We start from the raw sequence: 20,003 nt of genomic DNA on the forward strand, positions 1-20,003 counted from the left end.
TGAGTTCCTGACGGAATGGGTTCATAGGGGGTGGATAGTTTGTGTGATAAACTAGGTTACATCAGCAACTGCATATTCTTGTGGTCGTGGGCAGAGCGTTGACAATCCAAGCTATGAGAATATTTCTGATCCCAAACATAATTTCTCCATTATTGAAGCAGTACATCATCATAGAAGCATCTGCAATATCATTCATTTTCCAAACACATTCAATTACTCAGAACCAGCAGAGTTACGAAATGATACAAAAAAAATAGGATGGAGACACTAATTTATGCCATGGAACAGGTTTACAATAATAAAAATATCCACTTTACAGGCACTGGTGCAGTAAGTTCCCAGTAACTGACAACAATCTTTTAAACTTATTTTATCCTTAAATCCTTAAATGATGAGAACACAAAGACTGCTGAAAGATGGTATAAAATAATGGTTACTATGCAAAGTTCTGCTAATTTGCCAAGTGTCGCAAAATAGTATATCAGCAATACTGGAAGATTTGTCCAAAAATAATCGCAGAATCAAGAGGCTCTGATAAATCACAGATAGAGGGGCAAGAGGGAGAGGGGGGTGGAGAGGAGAAGAGGGAGGGTAGGTGAGGGGGGGAAAGGTGGGGGAGGAGGGGAGGAGAGAGAGGGTGGGGGAGAGGGTGTGCTGAGAGAGGGGGTGAGGTGAGGGGGAAGGGGAGAGGGGGGGGAGGAGAGAGGGGGGGAGGAGAGGGGGGAGGAGGAGAGGGGGGGAGAGGGCGGAGATAGGAGAGGGGGGGGAGAGGAGAGGGGGGGGGGATAGAGGGGGGGAGGATAAAGGGGGGGGGGGATAGAGGGGGGGGAGGAGAGGGGGGGGGAGGAGGAGGGGGGGGAGAGGAGAGGGGGAGAGGAGAGGGGGGGAGGAGAGGGAGAGGGGGGGGGAGGAGGGAGGGGAGGAGAGGGAGGGGGGGAGAGAGAGAGAGAGAGGGGGGGAAGAGAGGAGAGAGATGAGAGAGGGGGGAGAGAGAGGGGGGGAAGAGAGGAGAGGAGGGAAGAGGAGAGGGGGGAGAGGAGAGGGGGGGAAGAGGAGAGGGGGTGAAGAGGAGAGGGGAGAGAGAGAGAAGGGGAGAGGTGGGGAGAGAGAGAAGGGGAGAGGTGGGGAGAGAGAGAAGGGGAGAGAAAGGGAGAGTGATGGGGGGGGAAGAGAGAGAGAAAGAGAGAGGGATCGGGAGATAGAGAAGTGGGGGAGAGAGATGAGGGGAGAGAGAGAGAGTGCCTTTTTACTTCAACCCAAACAACCATTTGCAGGCAGTGCTTTTTTACTTCAAACTAACCATATTTTCATTTTCAAACCACATTAAGGGTGCTCACAGTTGTGTAGACATTTGTTCAATCATTCAGAGCTCAGAGTGACCTCCATCTTGCAGAGACTGATTGAGGCGCACCACTTCCTGGTTTTATAGTCCCTCCCCCTTCCTCCAGCAGGGGCAGCAGAGAGAACGGTGAATTTTTTAAAAACATTAATTTCTCTCTGATTTTTATCGATGGGGAAAATACTCTGGTCCAGGAAAGCAGACGTGGGCTCTGATCGAGGTGGCCAAAAATGACGGCCGTAGGTGGCGGCATTCTCTCAGAAATCACAGAACACAGTGGGCCAAAAGCGGTCAAGATCAGACTTTTAGTAATATATATATACAGGGGCTTGCAAAAGTATTCATACCCCTTGAACTTTTCCACATTTTGTCACGTTACAACCACAAACGTAAATGTATTTTATTGGGATTTGATGTGATAGACCAACACAAAGTGGTGCATAATTGTGAAGTGGAAGGAAAATGATACATGGTTTTCAATTTTTTTTACAAATGAAAAACTGAAAAGTGTGGCGGCAAAAGTATTCAGCCCCCCTGAATCAATACTTTGTAGAACCACCTTTCGCTGCAATTACAGCTGCAAGTCTTTTGGGGTATGTCTCTACCAGCTTTGCACATCTAGAGACTGAAATGTTTGCCCATTCTTCTTTGCAAAATAGCTCAAGCTGTCAGATTGGATGGAGAGCATCTGTGAACAGCAATTTTCAAGTCTGGCCAGAGATTCTCAATTGGATTTAGGTCTGGACTTTGACTGGGCCATTCTAACACATGAATATGCTTTGATCTAAACCATTCCATTGAAGCTCTGGCTGTATGTTTAGGGTCGTTGTCCTGCTGGAAGGTGAACCTCTGCCCCAGTCTCAAGTCTTTTGCAGACTCCAACAGGTTTTCTTCCAAGATTGCCCTATTTGGCTCCATCCATCTTCCCATCAACTCTGACCAGCTTCCCTGTCCCTGCTGAAGAAAAGCATCCCCACAGCATGATGCTGCCACCACGTTTCACAGTGGGGATGGTGTGTTCAGGGTTATGTGCAGTGTTAGTTTTCCGCCACACATAGCGTTTTGCATTTAGGCCAAAAACTTCAATTTTGGTCTCATCTGACCAGAGCACCTTCCTCCACATGTTTGCTGTGTCCCCCACATGGCTTGTGGCAAACTGCAAACGGGACTTCTTATGGCTTTTTTTCAACAATGGCTTTCTTCTTGCCACTCTTCCATAAAGGCCCGATTTGTGGAGTGCACGACTAATAGTTGGCCTGTGGACAGATTCTCCCACCTGAGCTGTGGATCTCTGCAGCTCCTCCAGAGTTACCATGGGCCTCTTGGCTGCTTCTCTGATCAATGCTCTCCTTGCCCGGCCTGTTAGTTTAGGTGGACGGCCAAATCTTGGTAGGTTTGCAGTTGTGCCATACTCTTTCCATTGTCGGATGATGGATTGAACAGTGAGATGTTCAAAGCTTGGGATATTTTTTTATAACCTAACCCTGCTTTAAACATCTCCACAACTTTATCCCTGACCTGTCTAGTGTGTTCCTTGGGCTTCATGATGCTGTTTGTTCACTAATGTTCTCTAACAAACCTGAGGCCTTCACAGAAAAGCTGTATTTATACTGAGATTAGATTACACACAAGTGAACTCTATTTACTAATTGGGCGACTTCTGAAGGCAATTGGTTGCACTGGATTTTATTTAGGGGTATCAGAGTAAAGGGGGCTGAATACTTTTACACGCCACACTTTTCAGTTTTTGATTTGTAAAAAAATTTGAAAACCATGTATCATTTTCCTTCCACTTCACAATTATGCACCACTTTGTGTTGGTCTATCACATAAAATCCCAATAAAATGCATTTACGTTTGTGGTTGTAACGTGACAAAATGTGGAAAAGTTCAAGGGGTATGAATACTTTTGCAAGCCACTGTAGATGAGCTTTGATTTATTTTGCCAGTATCCACTCAAATTCATCCCATTACCTCAATGAACATACAAATCTTTTACTACCCTTTAGGCCCCAGAATCCTCAGAGCTTTGGAGATTGGAGATCAAAGAATCTATGCTAAATCTCTCCAAATTTGGCCGCTCACAGATCCTGGCAGCATTAATAAGTTATTAAGATGAAAAGAGGAATTTTGGCTAACCCTGAAAGCCAGGTTAAGTCCAACAAGCCTCAACTCAAAGTTTGCTGGAATTCCTGTGGAGAGATTCAGGAAATTGAGATCAATCCAAAAATTGTTGGGGAATACAGTGCCCTCCATAATGTTTAGAACAAAGATGCATCATTTATTTATGTACACAATTTGAGATGTGATTTTTTTTTCTATTACAAATGTGGTTAAAGTGCACAAAGCTGGGTGGCAGTGTGAACTGTGAGGAGGATGCTATGAGAATGCAGTGTGACTTGGACAGGTTGGGGGAATGGGCAGATGCATGGCCACTGCAAGTTTAATGTGGATAAATGTGAGGTTATCCACTTTGGTATCAAAAACAGGAAGGCAGATTACTATCTAAATGGCATCAAGTTGGGAAAAGGGAAAGTACAACGGGATCCGGGGGTCCTTGTTCATCAGTCTATGAAAATAAGCATGCAGGTACAGCAGGCAGTGAAGAAAGCGAATGGCATGTTGGCCTTTATAACAAGAGTCGTTGAGTATAGGAGCAAAGAGGCGCTTCTGCAGTTGTACAGAGAGCACACCTGGAGTATTGCGTGCAGTTTTGGTCCCCTAATTTGAGGAAGCACATTCTTGCTATTGAGAGAGTGCAGCGTAGGTTAACAAGATTAATTCCCGGGATGGCGGGACTGTCATATGCTGAGAGAATGGAGCGGCTGGGCTTGTACACTCTGGAGTTTAGAAGGATGAGAGGGTATCTTATTGAAACATATGATTGTTAAGGGTTTGGACACGCTAGAGGCAGGAAACATGTTCCCGATGTTGAGGGAGTCCACAACCACGGGCCACAGTTTAAGAATAAGGGGTAAGCCATTTAGAAAGGAGACGAGGAAACACTTTTTCTCAGAGAGTTGTGAGTCTGTGGAATTCTCTGCCTCAGAGGGCGGTGGAGGCAGGTTATCTGGATGCTTTAAAGAGAGAGCTAGATAGGGCTCTTAAAGATAGCAGAGTCAGGGGATATGGGGAGAAGGCAGGAATGGGGTACTGATTGATGATGATCAGCCGTGATCACATTGAATGGCAGTGCTGGCTTGAAGGGCCAAATGGCCTACTCCTGCACCTATTGTCTGTTGTCTATTGCACATTGCAGATTTTAATAAAGGCAATGTTTATACATTTTGGTTTCACCATATGGAAATTAGAGCAGCGTTTACACATAGTCCCCCCATTTCAGGGCACCATAATGTTTGGGACAAAGCAATGTCATGTAAATGAAAGTAGTCATGTTTAATATTTTGTTGCATATCCTTTGCATGCAATGACTGCTTGAAGTCTGCGACATCACCAGTTGCTGGGTGTCTTCTTTGGTGATGCTCTGCCAGGTCTGTATTGCAGCCATCTTTAGCTTATGCTTGTTTTGGGGGCCAGTCCCCTTCAGTTTTCTCTTCAGCATATAAAAGCATGCTCAATTGGGTTCAGAACAGGTGATTCACGGCCACTGAAGAATTGACCATTTTTTAGGTTTGAAAAATTCCTTTTGTTGCTTTAGTAGTATGTTTGGGATCATTGTTTTGCTGTAGAAGGAACCGGCAGACAATGTGTTTTGAGGCATTTGTTTGTACATTGAACAGATCGGATGTGTCTATACACTTCAGAATTCATTATGCTACTACCATCAGCAGTTGTATCATCAATGAAGGTAAGTGAGCCAGTACCTTCAGCAGCCATACATGCCCAGGCCATCTGCTTCACAGATGTGGTGGTATGCTTTGGACCTTGGGCAGTTCCTTCTCTCCTCCATACTTTGCTCTTTCCATCGCTTTGATATAAGTTAATCTCTGTCTCATCTATCCACAAGACCTTTTTTCCAGAACTGTGGTTGCTCTTTTAAGTACTTCTTGACAAACTATAACCGGGCCATCCTATTTGTATGGCTAACCATTGGTTTGCATCTTGCAGTGTAGCCTCTGTATGTCTGTTCATGAAGTCTTCTGCAGACAGTGGTCATTGACAAATTCACACCTGGCTCCTGAAGAGTGTTTCTGATCTGTCGGACAGGTGTTTAGGAATATTCTTTATTATAGAAATAATTCTTCTGTCATCAGCTGTGGAGGTCTTCCTTGGCCTGCCAGTCTCTTTGCGATTAGTAAGCTCACCAGTGCTCTCTTTCTTCTCAATGATGTTCCAAATAGTTGATTTTGTAAGCCTAATGTTTGGCTGATGTCTCTAACAGTTGTATTCTTGTTTCTCAGTCCCATAATGGCTTATTTGACTTTCATTGGCCCAATTTTGGTCCTCATGTTGATAAACAGCAATAAAAGTTTCCAAAAGTGATGGACTGGAGGAAAGACTAGGTGCTGAGAGCTCTTATACCTGCATTAAGGAGGCATTTAAACACACCTGAGCAATTACAAACGCCTATGAAGCCACGTGTCCCAAACATTATGGTGCCCAGAAATGGTGAACTATGTATGAACACAGCTGTAATTTCTACATGGTGAAACCAAAATGTATAAAAATGGCCTTTAATAAAATCTGACCATGTGCACTTTAACCACATGTGATTTTTTCGATTATAAATCTCAAATTGTGGCGTACTGGGGCACATAAATAAATTATGGGTCTTTGTCCCAAACATTATGTAAATATCCAAGAGATATGCAATGTAATATGGACCATTTAATAAAATTACATTTGAACCTCAATCACGAGTACTTTCCCAGCCTGTCTCCATCTCTCTCAATACCATACGTACTCAACTCCATACATACTGCTGCATATACTCAATAAGAGGACCCCAAATTCTCTAGGTAGGGAATTCAAAGGAGTCGTATTTTGAGTAAATAAATATAAAGACCTAGAAAACGTCCTTAATCTTGCACTCGACACTTTAGCGAAGATAAATACCGGTGGCAACAACATACCCTCCCCAACAAGCTCAATGCATTCTATGCTGGCTTTGAACACACGATCAGTGTAATGATATCACTTACCTCAACAGGCTCACGAGTGCCTGACGAAGTCTGAAGAAAGGTCTCGACCCAAAACATCATCCATTCCTTCTCTCTAGAGATGCTGCCTCACCTGCTGAGTTACTTCAGCATTTTGTGTCTACCTCAGGAGTGCCTATACGCTTCATCACTGACGCATATGTCAGATCACCCTCCCTGAGAATGAAACTCCAGAAAGCAACTGGCCTGTAAGGAGCCTCAACTGTATCCTCAGAACCAGTGTGAAACCAGCTAACAGAAAGATTTGAGCACATCTTTAACCTCTTCATATTCTATTCTGCGGTTCCCACCTGTTTTAAGAAGACCATAATCACCCCAGTGCCAAAGAAATACAAGGCAGCATACCTTAATGACTACTGTCCAATGGCTCTGACATCCACCATCATGAAGCATTTTTAAGATGCTAATGATCATGGTGCACATCAACACCAGCTTCACAGACAGCCTTAAATTTCGCAATTTGCCTACTGTTGCAACAGGTTCACGGCAGATGCCATCTCTGGAACATCTGGATAACAAGGATACTGATGTTAGACACCCATTTATTGACTGTAGCTCCACCTTCAACACCATCATTCCAACTAAATTCATGGACAAACTACAGGACCGAGGCTACAACACCCTCTATCCAACTGCAACCTTGAGTTCCTGACCAGGATGGGCAGCATGACATCCTCCACAAGAATTCTCAACACTGATGCCCTGCAAGGATGCATTATCAGCCTGATACTGTACCCATTATACATTCACGACTGTGTGGCCAAATTCTGCTCTAAGTTAATTGACAAATTTGCAGATTACACAATAGTGAGCTAGACCTTGTTCAATAAGATAGTCAAGAGAGTCAAGACTGTTTTATTGTCATATGTCCCAGACAGGAGAATGAAATTCTTACTTGCTGCACAACAGAATATGTGAATATGTAAAGATTGTATATAACGGGGGAATAAAAATTCTTCCCTTCAAATGTTTTCAGACTTGGCATTGTCCTTGGTACCACAAAGTAGATCTGATCATCTTAAAAGAAGTAACTGACTGATTGTTGGCACATATGCATACTCTTGCCACACCTATTCTAGAGAGTACAGATGCATTTATTCTATCTACAATCTATGACTAAGCAAAGAGTGCCACCACTTTAATAGGAGGGAACCATGGTCTAATTGCACTGAGAATTTTAATAAAGTAACATCACTAAAGACAAAATACTTTTGAAAGTACTTTTACCACTGAGTTATAAATGTAAAGGTAGCAGTCAGTGGATGCAAAAGTGACCTTTCAACATTGCTAGTTCTTGAGAACTAGCAATGTTCAAAAAGTGAAAGAAGAGAAAAAAAGAGAGAAAAAGAGAAGGATAAGAGAGAAAGAAAAAGTGAAGGAGAAAAAGAGAAAGAAAGAGAAACAAATAAAAAGAAAACAGGTAAATAAACACTGGTTAGCTTAAAACCTGTGATAGTAAAAAGCAAAAATCTAATATTGTGGATATGATAACAGGGTATTCTGAAAGTCATAATATGATTGCGGAATCAATGAGACTTAAAAGGAAACCATGTTTATCAATGTCAAATGGAACTTTATGATAGGTGAAATAATGGGTAGGGTTGATTGGGAAGTGGGAAGAGCTGGTAGAATCAATAAATTGAGGTTTTCAAGTGACATTTAATGAATCACACACAACTTTCCATAAAATAAGGACTCATGGGTTGAGATTGCATGCAGCATAGATAGAGATGAAAAGACCTTAATGGTTGAGAAAAGACAGAATTTAATACATCTAATTTGCTTATGATATAAATTTTCAGCTCCCTTGTCTATCCAAGAAACAGGGTCGGCAAAGGAATTCAGAAGAGATATAGGTTACACAAACGGGTAAGAAGATTACAAATGGAGCATAATGTGGGAAACTGTGAGGTTCCTATTCATGATAAGATGAACAAGAATTAATATAGTATTTTTTGACAGTGGCAAACTAGTGAATGTTGGCATAAATCTTGGTGAGTTTTATGTAGTAAAAGTAAATGCAGTTGCATCAAGCAATTAGAAAGACAAATGTGAATTAACTAATTGCAAGGGTGTTATACTACAATAGCAAGAAAGTTTTACTGAGACTGTGAATATTTTAATTATTCAGAGTTCTCCTCCTGGATGCTGTGAATGCAAAATTGGTGATTATATCCAAGATCCAAAAATTTCTAAGCAACAGTGATTTCAAAAGAAATGTTGTTACTATCAAAATGGCTGAGATACATGTGTAGCCATTATCTTAGTTATTTACTGACTGAGCAGGCTTATGGGATTACTTGACCAATTATAGATTTCATTTCTTACATTCCTTTTGATTTTCTTATGGACAGCAGCGGTATGAATGTTCAGATTTTTATATTCAATAATTTGAATGAAGAATATCTGAAAAAATCTGTTTAAATTAGCATGGTGTAGGAGCAAAAATGGAAAGTCCACGTGGATTTGGTGTCACGCAGAGTTGGTATTCATAGTAACGGACGATTTATTAAACTGGTGATTGTGCACCAGAACGCGAGCCAAAGCTAAGCACCTGGTGCACATTCACCAATCGCCCGTTACGTCGAACAAGTGGCCTTTCCATTTTGCCACTACAAATGAGTACAAATTGTAATTAACTGAGGAAAATAAAATGCTGTATTATATATGATATTCAATCTAGAATTTGCATTTAATGCATAAAAATGCAATCAAATTAATTTGCCGCACCATCATTTCAACAAATAAAATGCATACATAGCTATGAACCTACATCCTAAATGTACAATTTCAGTCATAAAGCATGGATAATCAGCAAGCACAATAGAGGGACAAAATGTAAATAGAAGCAAAATTGAGAGAAGTCTGCAAGTTTAGTTTAGAGATACAGCATGGAATCAGGCCATTCAGCCTACTATCCATGTCGACCTAAATCACCCATTCCCATTTTCTCATCTACTCCCTTCAAACTAGGGGCAACTTTACAGCGCCAATTAACTTGCCAATTTACATGTCTTTGGGAGAAAACGGAAATACCCAGAGGAAATCCAACGAGGTCACAGAGAGAATATGCAAACTCCACAAAGACAGCACCCAAGGTCAGGATTGAACCTGGGTCTCTGTGGCCATGCCTATAAACCTCACCCAAATCAAGCCTCACCAATAAACCATTCCCTTATGCTGGAATATAATACAGGCAAGCCCAACCATAGTTATTAGAAAAGGCAGCAAACCACCTCTTCCTCAGGCGAAGTAGGAATGAACGGGTTCTTTTCAGAATGGCAGGCAGTGGCAAGTGGAGTGCCGCAAGGCTCGGTGTTGGTGCCGCAACTGTATTACTATATAATATATAATTAATATATATATATTAATGATTTGGAAGAGGTAATTAGGAGCAACACTAGCAAGTTTGTGGATGACACAAAGCTGGGTGAACTGTGAAGAGCATGTTAGGAGGTTGCAGGGTGACCTGGGCAGGTTGAGTGAATGGACAGATGCGTGGCAGATGCAGTATAATATAGATAAATGTGAGGTTATCCACTTTGGCGGAAAAAACAAGGGGGCAGATTATTATCTAAATGGGTTAGGTTAGGTAAGGGCGAGACCTGGGTGTCCTTGTACACCAATCGCTGAAAGTTGGCGTGCACGTACAGCAGGCAGTGAAAAAAGCTAATGTTAGCCTTCATAATAAGATTTCAGTATAGGAGTAAAGAGGTTTTTCTGCAATTGTATAGGGCTCTGGTAAGACCACATCTGGAGTATTGTGTGCAGTTTCGTCTCCTAATTTGAGGAAGAACTGCCTTGTGATTGAGGCAGTGCAGCATAGGTTCACGAGATTGATCCCTGGGGTGGCGGGACTGTCATATGATGAAGGATTGAAAGGACTAGGCTTGTATTCACTAGAGTTTAAACGGATAAGGGGGGGATCTTATAGAAACATATAAAATTATAAAAGGACTGGATAAGCAGGATGCAGGAAAAATGTTCCCAATGTTGGGCGAGTCCAGAATCAGGGGCCACAGTCTTAGAATAAAGGGGAGGCCATTTAAGACTGAGGTTTATCTTTCCATTCATCCAAGGGATCTGATTATAATAGACCCTCATTATCTTTGTCAGAACACAGTCATCAACACATTTTTTGATGAAACTACTGACAATTGAGGTACACTCATTTAGGCTGAATGAAATGGTCTTGAACATACTAAGTTCACCGATACAAGACAGTTCTAATGTAGAACAATTTTGCAGGGGTTGATAGATTTAATCAAAGCATAATTTCAAAAATAATTAGTAGTTCCAGGATTTCCAGATGTCACCAAATTCTTAGAAATTTACAAGTCAAGCAGTAGAAACTTGGAATTTGCCATCTATACAAGCATTGATATATATATATATATATATTGTATATACAAACCTGCTATGTTTCAGGGTAAACCACATAATCTCAATGGACCAAAATATAATAAATATCCCAATGCATGCATTTGCTGTGAAATACGAAGGTAAACTGCACTTTAGTGTGAGTAATAGGGTTTAATAATTTTCAGAGACCTAATTTAATAAAGATGTGATAAATAATGATTTGGTAGACAGCTCTGAATAAAATTTGCCATTGGTGAAGCAATTCTAAGAAATTTCTTACAATATTTATTATACCTATTCCGGTGCAGGAAATTGCCTTCATGTCAACACTGCATGTCTGACAATGATTCCTGGCTCTTAAGAGATTTAGGATTTCAAACTTTTATAATTAGTTTGTTTATCTTTTTAAAAATTAAACTAGCACACAAAACTCACAATCGACTGTTGTTAAACAAACTAAGTACTGCAAGGAAAACGTAATCATCACCATGGCAAACTAACATGGACCTATTCCAATCACAAAACTAAGGAAAATGTATTAAACAATCTGCTTGCAATACTGCATTACAAAAATAACTGGGGCTGAGCCTAAAGGCAGATTTAATTTATGAGATATCAAAAACATAAGCAAACATAGACAGATTCAAGCGAAGTCAATATGTGACTTTCACAAACCTTCAAATTGAACTAAAGTAACTTTTCACTGTTGAGCAAATCTTGAACATATGGTCTCAATAGCAAATGCCACTTGCCCAAGCATGTCTACTTCTGTTCGATATTTTTCCGTCTATCTGCCTTGGTTGTTGTGCATGGATTTTCAAGAGTATTAAAGATATTTAAACTATTGTGCTTATTATAATTTCTCATGTTATAATTTACTTTTAACCAGCCAAATATGATTGAAGCAAAACCACAGTTCAGCAAATTGTTGGTGGGAACATAACAAAAAAAAACTTCAACCACACTAAATGACTTAAATAATTTTATATTTCACCTCTTCTTACTTATTATTATTATTATTATTATTATTATTGTTATTATTATTATTATTAAAGTAAAAGTAAAGTGATTCTTCATTTTATGTTGATTTGCCAAATTAAAGCATTCATAAAAGCTATGCTTGGTCATTAAATCAAATCAGCTTTAAGATTACAAAAGCACAAATTCATTTTTCATTCAATCTTGAATTTTCATTTTGTTGGGATTTGAAACAATCAAATTAACTAAAGAAAATACTAATGTCTAAAATTGAACAGACTTCAAAGTAACTACTTCCACTACTTTGAAAGTTGCTACATTAAAAGAAAAAACATCTGGAGCAGACTTTCATAACATAAAACTGAAAGCTAAACCTCGCCAGAACCTCTGGTGCCCCAGTGACTGACATTTTTATTGGGCATATTAGAAGCCACAGTTAACAAGTAAAAAGTATAACCATTTCACTACCATTAGTAAATTCACAACAAATGTAAGAAATATTTTGTTTTAACCATGTCAGTGATAAACTGTATTGGTTAAAGATCTTGAGTCTTATAAACATTTGGAGAATTTGCAGAAACCAGTAACTTACAAAATTCTTGAAGGAACAATTTGAGAACCAGTCCGAGGGTAACATGTCCTTTAATCAAAAGGTTGACGCTGTAACAGCAGCACACTTAACAAGAGATTGCTAGGTAAAATGGTATTGTGCATACAGTTGGGATCCTTCTTCAGACTGGTCTGTCCATTTCCTTCACAGATGCAGCCTGACTGCTGAGTTACCCGAGAAGAAGGGTTCCGAGCCGAAACGTAACCCATCCCTTTTCTCCAAAGATGCTGCCTGAGCTACTCCAGCACTTTGTGTCTATCTTGAGTTTATTTGCCACTTTGTTTTCTGTCATAACCAAGCTAGTAGTTCAATGCTAATTCAGCAAATGTAGATAAACAAGGCAATAGCAAGCCAGTGGTCAGTAATTATCCAATCAATGGCTTCTGATAGGAACTACTGTGCCTGAAGTCTTAGCATCCTTCTGACTTTTACTCTTAAGTGCATTAGAATAATTGTTTAGAATAATAGATTTTCATTGATCAGAACACAAATAAGCGAATAAAATCATGTAACTATCTCATCGGTAGGAAATGCATACCTGAGTTCATTAGTTTCCAGAGCTGGTCCACCAATGCCTCGATGCACATGGATGAGTCTGCATTCTTGGTGAAAGGGGGATTTTTATTGAGCATATTCAAAATTTTATGTCTGTGAAGATGTGAAACAAAAGGATAGAGTTTTGGTTACATATATTCACCACAGTTGAATGGAATGAATGGGAATAGATGGTAATAAACTCACTTTAACTTATGTTAATTTAAAGAACAAAGAAAAAAGTAAACAAAAAAATTAGTAAACTTGCACAGTCCAACTTGCAACAGGACCAATATTTAGAAGGCATTGCCTGGTGGATGAGACTTTTAGTCAGCACAGCCGAAAAACGTTGTTTAAATCCTTCACCAAGGAGAAGGATATTGAATTATGTGAGGTAAGGGAAACAAGTAGCTATGGAAACTATGAGGTTCAAAGAAGAGGAAGTACTGACACTTTTGAAAAATATAAAAGTGGATAAGTCTCCAGGTCCTGACAGGATATTCCCTAGGACATTGAGGGAAGTTAGTGTACAAATAGCAGGGGCTATGACAGAAATATTTCAAATGTCATTAGAAACGGGAATGGTGCTGGAAGATTGGCGTGCTGCGCATGTTGTGCCATTGTTTAAAAAGGGTTCTAAGAGTAAACCTAGGAATTATAGACCTGTTAGTTTGATGTCAGTTTTGGGCAAATTAATGGAAAGGATACTTAGAGATAATATATATAATCATCTGGGTAAACAGGGTCTGATTAGGAAGTCAACATGGATTTGTGCCTGGAAGGTCATGTTTGATTAATCTTCTTGAATTTTATGAAGAGGTTACTAGGGAAATTGATGAGGGTAAAGGGGTGGATGATGTCTATATGGACTTCAGTAAGGCCTTTGACAAGGTTCCACATGGAAGGTTGGTTAAGAAGGTTCAATTGTTGGGTATTAATAGTGGAGTAGCAAGATGGATTCAACAGTGGCTGAATGGGAGATACCAGAGAGTAATGGTGGATAACTGTTTGTCAGGTTGGAGGCCGGTGACTAGTGGGGTGCCTCAGGGATCCGTGTTGGGTCTACTGTTGTTTATCATGTACATCAATGATCTGGATGATGGTGTGGTAAAGTGGATTAGTAAGTATGCAGATGATACTAAGATAGGTGGGGTTGTGGATAATGAAGTAGATTTTCAAAGTCTACAGAGAGATTTATGCCAGTTGGAAGAGTGGGCTGAAAGATGGCAGATGGAGTTTAATGCTGATAAGTGTGAGGTGCTACATCTTGGCAGGACAAATCAAAATAGGACGTACATGGTAAATGGTAGCGAATTGAGGAATGCATTTGAACAGAGGGATCTAGGAATAACTGTGCATAGTTCCCTGAAGGTGGAATCTCATGTAGATAGGGTGGTAAAGAAAGCTTTTGGTGTGCTGGCCTTTATAAATCAGAGCATTGAGTATAGAAATTGGGATGTAATGTTAAAATTGTACAAGGCATTGGTGAGGCCAGTTCTGGATTATGGTGTACAATTTTGGTCGCCAAATTATAGGAAAGATGCCAACAAAATAGAGAGAGTACAGAGGGGATTTATTAAAATGTTGCCTGGGTTTCAGCAACTAAGTTACAGAGAAAGGTTGAACGTTAGGTCTTTATTCTTTGGAGCGCAGAAGGTTAAGGGGGGACTTGATATAGGTCTTTAAAATGATGAGAGGGATAGACAGATTTGACGTGGATAAGCTTTTTCCATTGAGAGTAGGGAAGATTCAAACAAGAGGACATGATTTGAGAATTAAGGGACAGAAGTTTAGGGTTAACATGAGTGGGAACTTCTTTACTCAGAGAGTGGTAGCTGTGTGGAATGAGCTTCCAGTGGAAGTGGTGGAGGCAGGTTCGATTTTATCATTTAAAAATAAATTGGATAGGTATATGGACAGGAAAGGAATGGAGGGTTATGGCTGAGTGCAGGTAGATGGGACTAGGGGAGAATAAGTGTTCGGCACGGACTAGAAGGGCCGAGATGGTCTGTTTCCGTGCTGTAATTGTTATATGTTATATATTTATAAAAGGAATTTAAGGGAAGAGATTTTTAAGAAAGAACAGCAGATGCTGGAAAAAATCTAAGGTAGACAAAAATGCTGGAGAAACTCAGCGGGTGAGCCAGCATCTATGGAGCGAATAAATAGGCGACTTTTTGGGTCACGACCCTTCTTCAGACTGATGTGGTGGTGGAGGGAGAAGGAAGAGGCGGAGACAGTGGGCTGTGGGAGAGCTAGGGAAGGGATAGAGGGAGAAAGCAAGGAATACCTGAAATTGGAGTCAATGTTCATACCGCTGGGGTGTAAACTACCCAAGTGAAATATGAGGCGCTGTTCTTCCAATTTGCGGTGGGACTCACTCTGGCCATGGAGGAGGCCCAAGACAGAAAGATCAGATTCGGAATGGGAGGGGGTTGAAGTGCTGAGTCACCGGGAGATCAGGTTGGTTATTGCGAACTGAGCGGAGGTGTTGGGCGAAGCGATCGCCTAGCTTGCGCATGGCCTCACCGATGTCGAGCAGCTGACACCTAGAGCAGCGGATGCAATAGATGAGGTTGGAGGAGGTGCAGGTGAACCTCTGCCCCACCTGGAAAGACTCATAGCACACTGTCTCCGCCTCTTCCTTTCTTCTTCCCGCCCCACCCCCACATCAGTCTGAAGAAGGGTCTCGGCCCGAAACGTCGCCTATTCCTTCGCTCCATAGATGCTGCCTCACCCGCTGAGTTTCTCCAGCATTTTTGTCTACCTGAGGTTGTGCATTTGCTATCCTGAATTTATACACTTCATCTCTTTATTGTCCCGAAAAGGGCTAGATCAAAAGGCAAAATAAATAAATAAATAAGTGGATCAATAAGTCTGTCTGTCTGTCCATCTGTACGTAACTAAAACTCTGATCTTGTTATCTTCCGGTTTGCACGGTCTTTCTATTTGCGCAAAAACGTTTCGCGACAGCGCTACGATTTTTCGCCAGTTCACTCACCGTTCACCTGTGCTGCTAGTGCACCAAGTTTCGTTCTGAATGTCGTACGTTAGTGGGTTTAAAAAATCTTAAAAACCGCGCGTGCGCAGATCGATCTCTTCTCCCGCCAGTCAGCGCCGCGCGGATTAGTCTCTTCCCGTCACTCCCCAGGACAGTCCGTCCCTTCCTGCGCCATCACGTCTTTACTGGAGCTGAGGATGGCCGGCGGAGGTTTCCAACGGGACACAATTTTCGTGGAGGGACCCGAAGCAACCCAGCCCCAAGCAGCCCAGCGTCGGAGGCCAGGCCCAGAGTCGGAGACCCGGCCCAGAGTCGGAGACCCGGCCCAGAGTCGGAGGCCCGGCACAGAGTCGGAGGCCCTGCCCAGAGTCAGAGGCCCTGCCCAGAGTCAGAGGCCCTGCCCAGAGTCAGAGGCCCTGCCCAGAGTCAGAGGCCCTGCCCAGAGTCAGAGGCCCTGCCCAGAGTCAGAGGCCCTGCCCAGAGTCAGAGGCCCGGCCCAGAGTCAGAGGCCCAGCCCAGAGTCAGAGGCCCAGCCCAGAGTCGGTGGCCCGGCCCAGAGTCGGAGGCCCCCGGCCCAGAGTCGGAGGCCCGGCCCAGAGTCGGAGGCCCGGCACAGAGTCGGAGGCCCGGCCCAGAGTCAGAGGCCCTGCCCAGAGTCAGAGGCCCGGCCCAGAGTCGGAGGCCCGGCCCAGAGTCGGAGGCCCGGCCCAGAGTCGGAGGCCCTGCACAGAGTCGGAGGCCCGGCACAGAGTCGGAGGCCCGGCACAGAGTCGGAGGCCGGCACAGAGTCGGAGGCCCGGCACAGAGTCGGAGGCCCGGCACAGAGTCGGAGGCCCGGCACAGAGTCGGAGGCCCGGCACAGAGTCGGAGGCCCGGCCCAGAGTCGGAGGCCCGGCACAGTCCGAGGCCCAGCCCAGAGTCGGAGGCCCGGCCCAGAGACCGAGGCCCAGCCCAGAGTCCGAGGCCCAGCCCAGAGTCGGAGGCCCAGCCCAGAGTCGGAGGCCCGGCCCAGAGTCGGAGGCCCGGCCCAGAGTCAGAGGCCCGGCACAGAGTCAGAGGCCCGGCCCAGAGTCAGAGGCCCGGCCCAGAGTCAGAGGCCCGGCCCAGAGTCGGAGGCCCGGCACAGAGTCGGAGGCCCTGCCCAGTCAGAGGCCCTGCCCAGTCAGAGGCCCTGCCCAGAGTCGGAGGCCCAGCCCAGAGTCGGAGTCGGAGACCGAGCTCAAAGTCGGAGACCGAGCCCAGAGTCGGAGACCGAGGCCAGCCCAGAGTTGGAGATGTCGCCAATGGCGCCAAACGGAAAGTGGTGACTCTGAACCCGGCGGAGAACGGCCAGTGACTGCTTTGAGACCCCATCGCACCGTCAATTCCAGCCACTACCCAGGCACGTGCAGTCAGGGTAGGCAAGGTAGGCACTGCCCACCCTGACTAAAATTATAAAATGGTAATTACTAAATATAAATAGTAAAGACATGGGAGAATTATGCCTATCTAAGAGATCGATCTCTTAGGTAGGCATAATTCTCCGTGCCTTCCATCTGCAGCACTTGTAACATGGAAAGGTCTGTGCAGCCGACGTGCCGTCAGCGCTGCTTCAAGCCGTCAATGACAAGCGGGGCTGAAGGCAGCTGAAATTCTGCCTTTACTGTACTGTGCATGCGCAGCAGTCTCTGTGCAATATGTTTTTAAATACCGTATTTCCCGGGGTGGGGGGATTCCTTTCACAGCGTTTGGGGAGACTGGCCCGGGTTAAGTTGAGAGGTGGGCAGGAGCATTGTGAAGGAGGGGATACGGATCATGCCAGTAACCCACTTGCGACGCACCTTGCACGGAGCCACCGCATTGAGGCGGGGGGTGGGGGAAGTAGCTCGGGTGGCTGTGAGCGGCCACCGTGCCGGACAGCGGAATCGGCCGCCACCTCAGCACCTTCTGCCGGCCCCCGCTCACCTTTGGCAGCTCTCTGTCTAACAACCTCGCTCCTGCCGCTCGCCGGCCTCACTCATGTCAGCCGCTTCCCACAAATCCTTAAATTCCGACAGCGCGATTGAGGTTACTCGGCTGTGGGAATATAAGGATTTGCAGGAAGCGGACATGAGCGAAGTCAGCAAGCAGCAGGTGAGAGGTGTTCAGACGGAGAGCACTGCCAAAGGTGAGCGGGCCGGCAGAAGGCGTTGAAGTGGCGGCCAGTTCTGCTGTCGGGTCCTGGCGGCCGCTCGCAGCCACCCGAGCTGCTTCTATCCCCGGCTACAATGCGTAAGTGAGTTACTGGCATTATCCCCGACCCCCTCCTTCTCAACACTTCTGCCCTCCCCGCAACTTTACCCCTGGCACAGACTCTCCACACGCTGTGAAAGGAACTCTCCCCCCAATTGGTCCCTTGAACAAGTGTTGTCATTCAATAAGATGACAACTGATTCAACTTTTCCCTGTGCTCCCGTTTTTCCCACCATCTCTCCACTGGCATCACCCTTATGATCTACGATCTGTTGTTTCTATGGACTCTCAGGTGGCTTATGAGTCCAATCATGGCATTGAAAATTCTTCGGCATTTCGGACAGGTAATTCCAGATGGCAGATGTACCTGCCTCTCTATCCATTTTCTTCTCTTTTCTTTTAATTCTGCGCATCTCTTAGCTTCGAAGGTCGCTGTTCCTTTTTGGATGATGGTTCACCAGTTTCCTGTCCTTGGCATTGGTTTCCCTATTGTCGATTTCACATTTCTTCATGCTGGCTATTAAGGCATCTTTGAATCTCTTCTTTTGTCCGCCTCTTTTACGTTTGCTTTCTTTAAGCTGGGAGTAGATGGTCTGATTTGGTAGACGCTCGTCTTCTATCTGATCAACATGACCGCCCCATCTTAGTTGGTTCTTGATGACAAAGGCTTCAATGCTCGATGTTTTTGCTTCATTCAGCACGCAAATGAAGTTGGTTCTTCTGTCTTCCCAGCAGATATTTAAGCTGCTTGGAAGACATCGTTGATGCAACTTTTCAAGTGTTTTCAGATGGCGTTGGTATGCTGTCCATGTTTCTGATGCACACAGGAGCATTGGAATCACCACTGCCTTGTACACTAATATTTTGGTGTCTGTTCGGATGTCACGATTTTGAAAGACTCTCGTTCGAAGACGTCCAAAAGCTGTTCCAGCACACTTAAGACTATGTTGGATCTCGTCATCAAGATCGACATTGGAGAACTCCAAGGTACGGAAAGTGATCCACATTTTCCAGGGTTGTTTCACCGTTGAATTGACGGTTCTTTCCGATTTGTCTCAGTTGGTGACGATTGGTAGATAACCTGAGTCTTCTTGGAGTTGATGGTACGTCCAAGTTTTGTGTATGCATTGTTGAAGGCAGTCAGGATCTGTTGCAGATGATATTCTGAGAGAGCTGCAACACAGTTGTCATCTGCGTATTGGAACTCGATGAGGGAGCTCACGGATGTCTTTGTTTTGGACTTGAGCGGGCAGGATTATAAAGTCTGCCATCTGTTCTGAAAACAATTTTGTTTCCTGGGGGTAGGTCGTCCTGCAAGATGTGGATGGTTGTCGCAATGAAGATGGTGAAGTGTTGGGGAAATCACGCATCCCTGTTTCACTCCTGATCTGACTTGAAGGCTCACAGTTGACTATGGCAAGCATCTCATCGTGGAGGAGTCTCAGGATTTGAATGTACTTTTCACGACATCCATAGGTGGATCGGACGTCCCATAAGAGTTCCCTTGATGCCGAGTCTAGGGATACCTAGACTCTTTGGATACCTCTTCGGACCTTGTTGTGGTGAAGAGGCTTGTGTGCCACCATGATTCCGAGAGCAATGCCATCGGAAGCAGCACACATGGCGGTAAGGTCGAGGATGAGGATCCAGACTAAGAATAATCCAACCTACAAGACCTCAACGGCGGACCAGGTGGACAAAGTTATCTTGAACTCAATGGCTGTGAAGGCGGATCAAGGCTGCAACAGATCTATCAGCTCCAATTGTCATAGTTTCCTTGCCATTGGAATTAGTTGATTGATTTGTGAAGGACCGTGTGCTTCTTGGAGTGCAACATCAAGTACACGT

The 20,003-nt window shown here is 43.9% G+C and overlaps 1 protein-coding gene across 2 annotated transcripts in view; it reads right to left on the reverse strand.

Annotated features, from left to right (window-relative positions):
• Positions 1-20,003, reverse strand: part of taf2 (TAF2 RNA polymerase II, TATA box binding protein (TBP)-associated factor) — a 102,220-nt gene that overhangs the window by 19,218 nt on the left and 62,999 nt on the right. For both annotated transcript variants that reach the window (XM_055634614.1, XM_055634612.1), the window contains one exon: positions 12,948-13,057. In XM_055634614.1, coding sequence (XP_055490589.1) covers positions 12,948-13,057 — 110 coding nt within the window. The remainder of the gene's footprint in view (positions 1-12,947; positions 13,058-20,003) is intronic.

This window comes from Leucoraja erinacea, chromosome 4, assembly GCF_028641065.1.
Source record: "Leucoraja erinacea ecotype New England chromosome 4, Leri_hhj_1, whole genome shotgun sequence".
NCBI lineage: Eukaryota > Metazoa > Chordata > Chondrichthyes > Rajiformes > Rajidae > Leucoraja > Leucoraja erinaceus.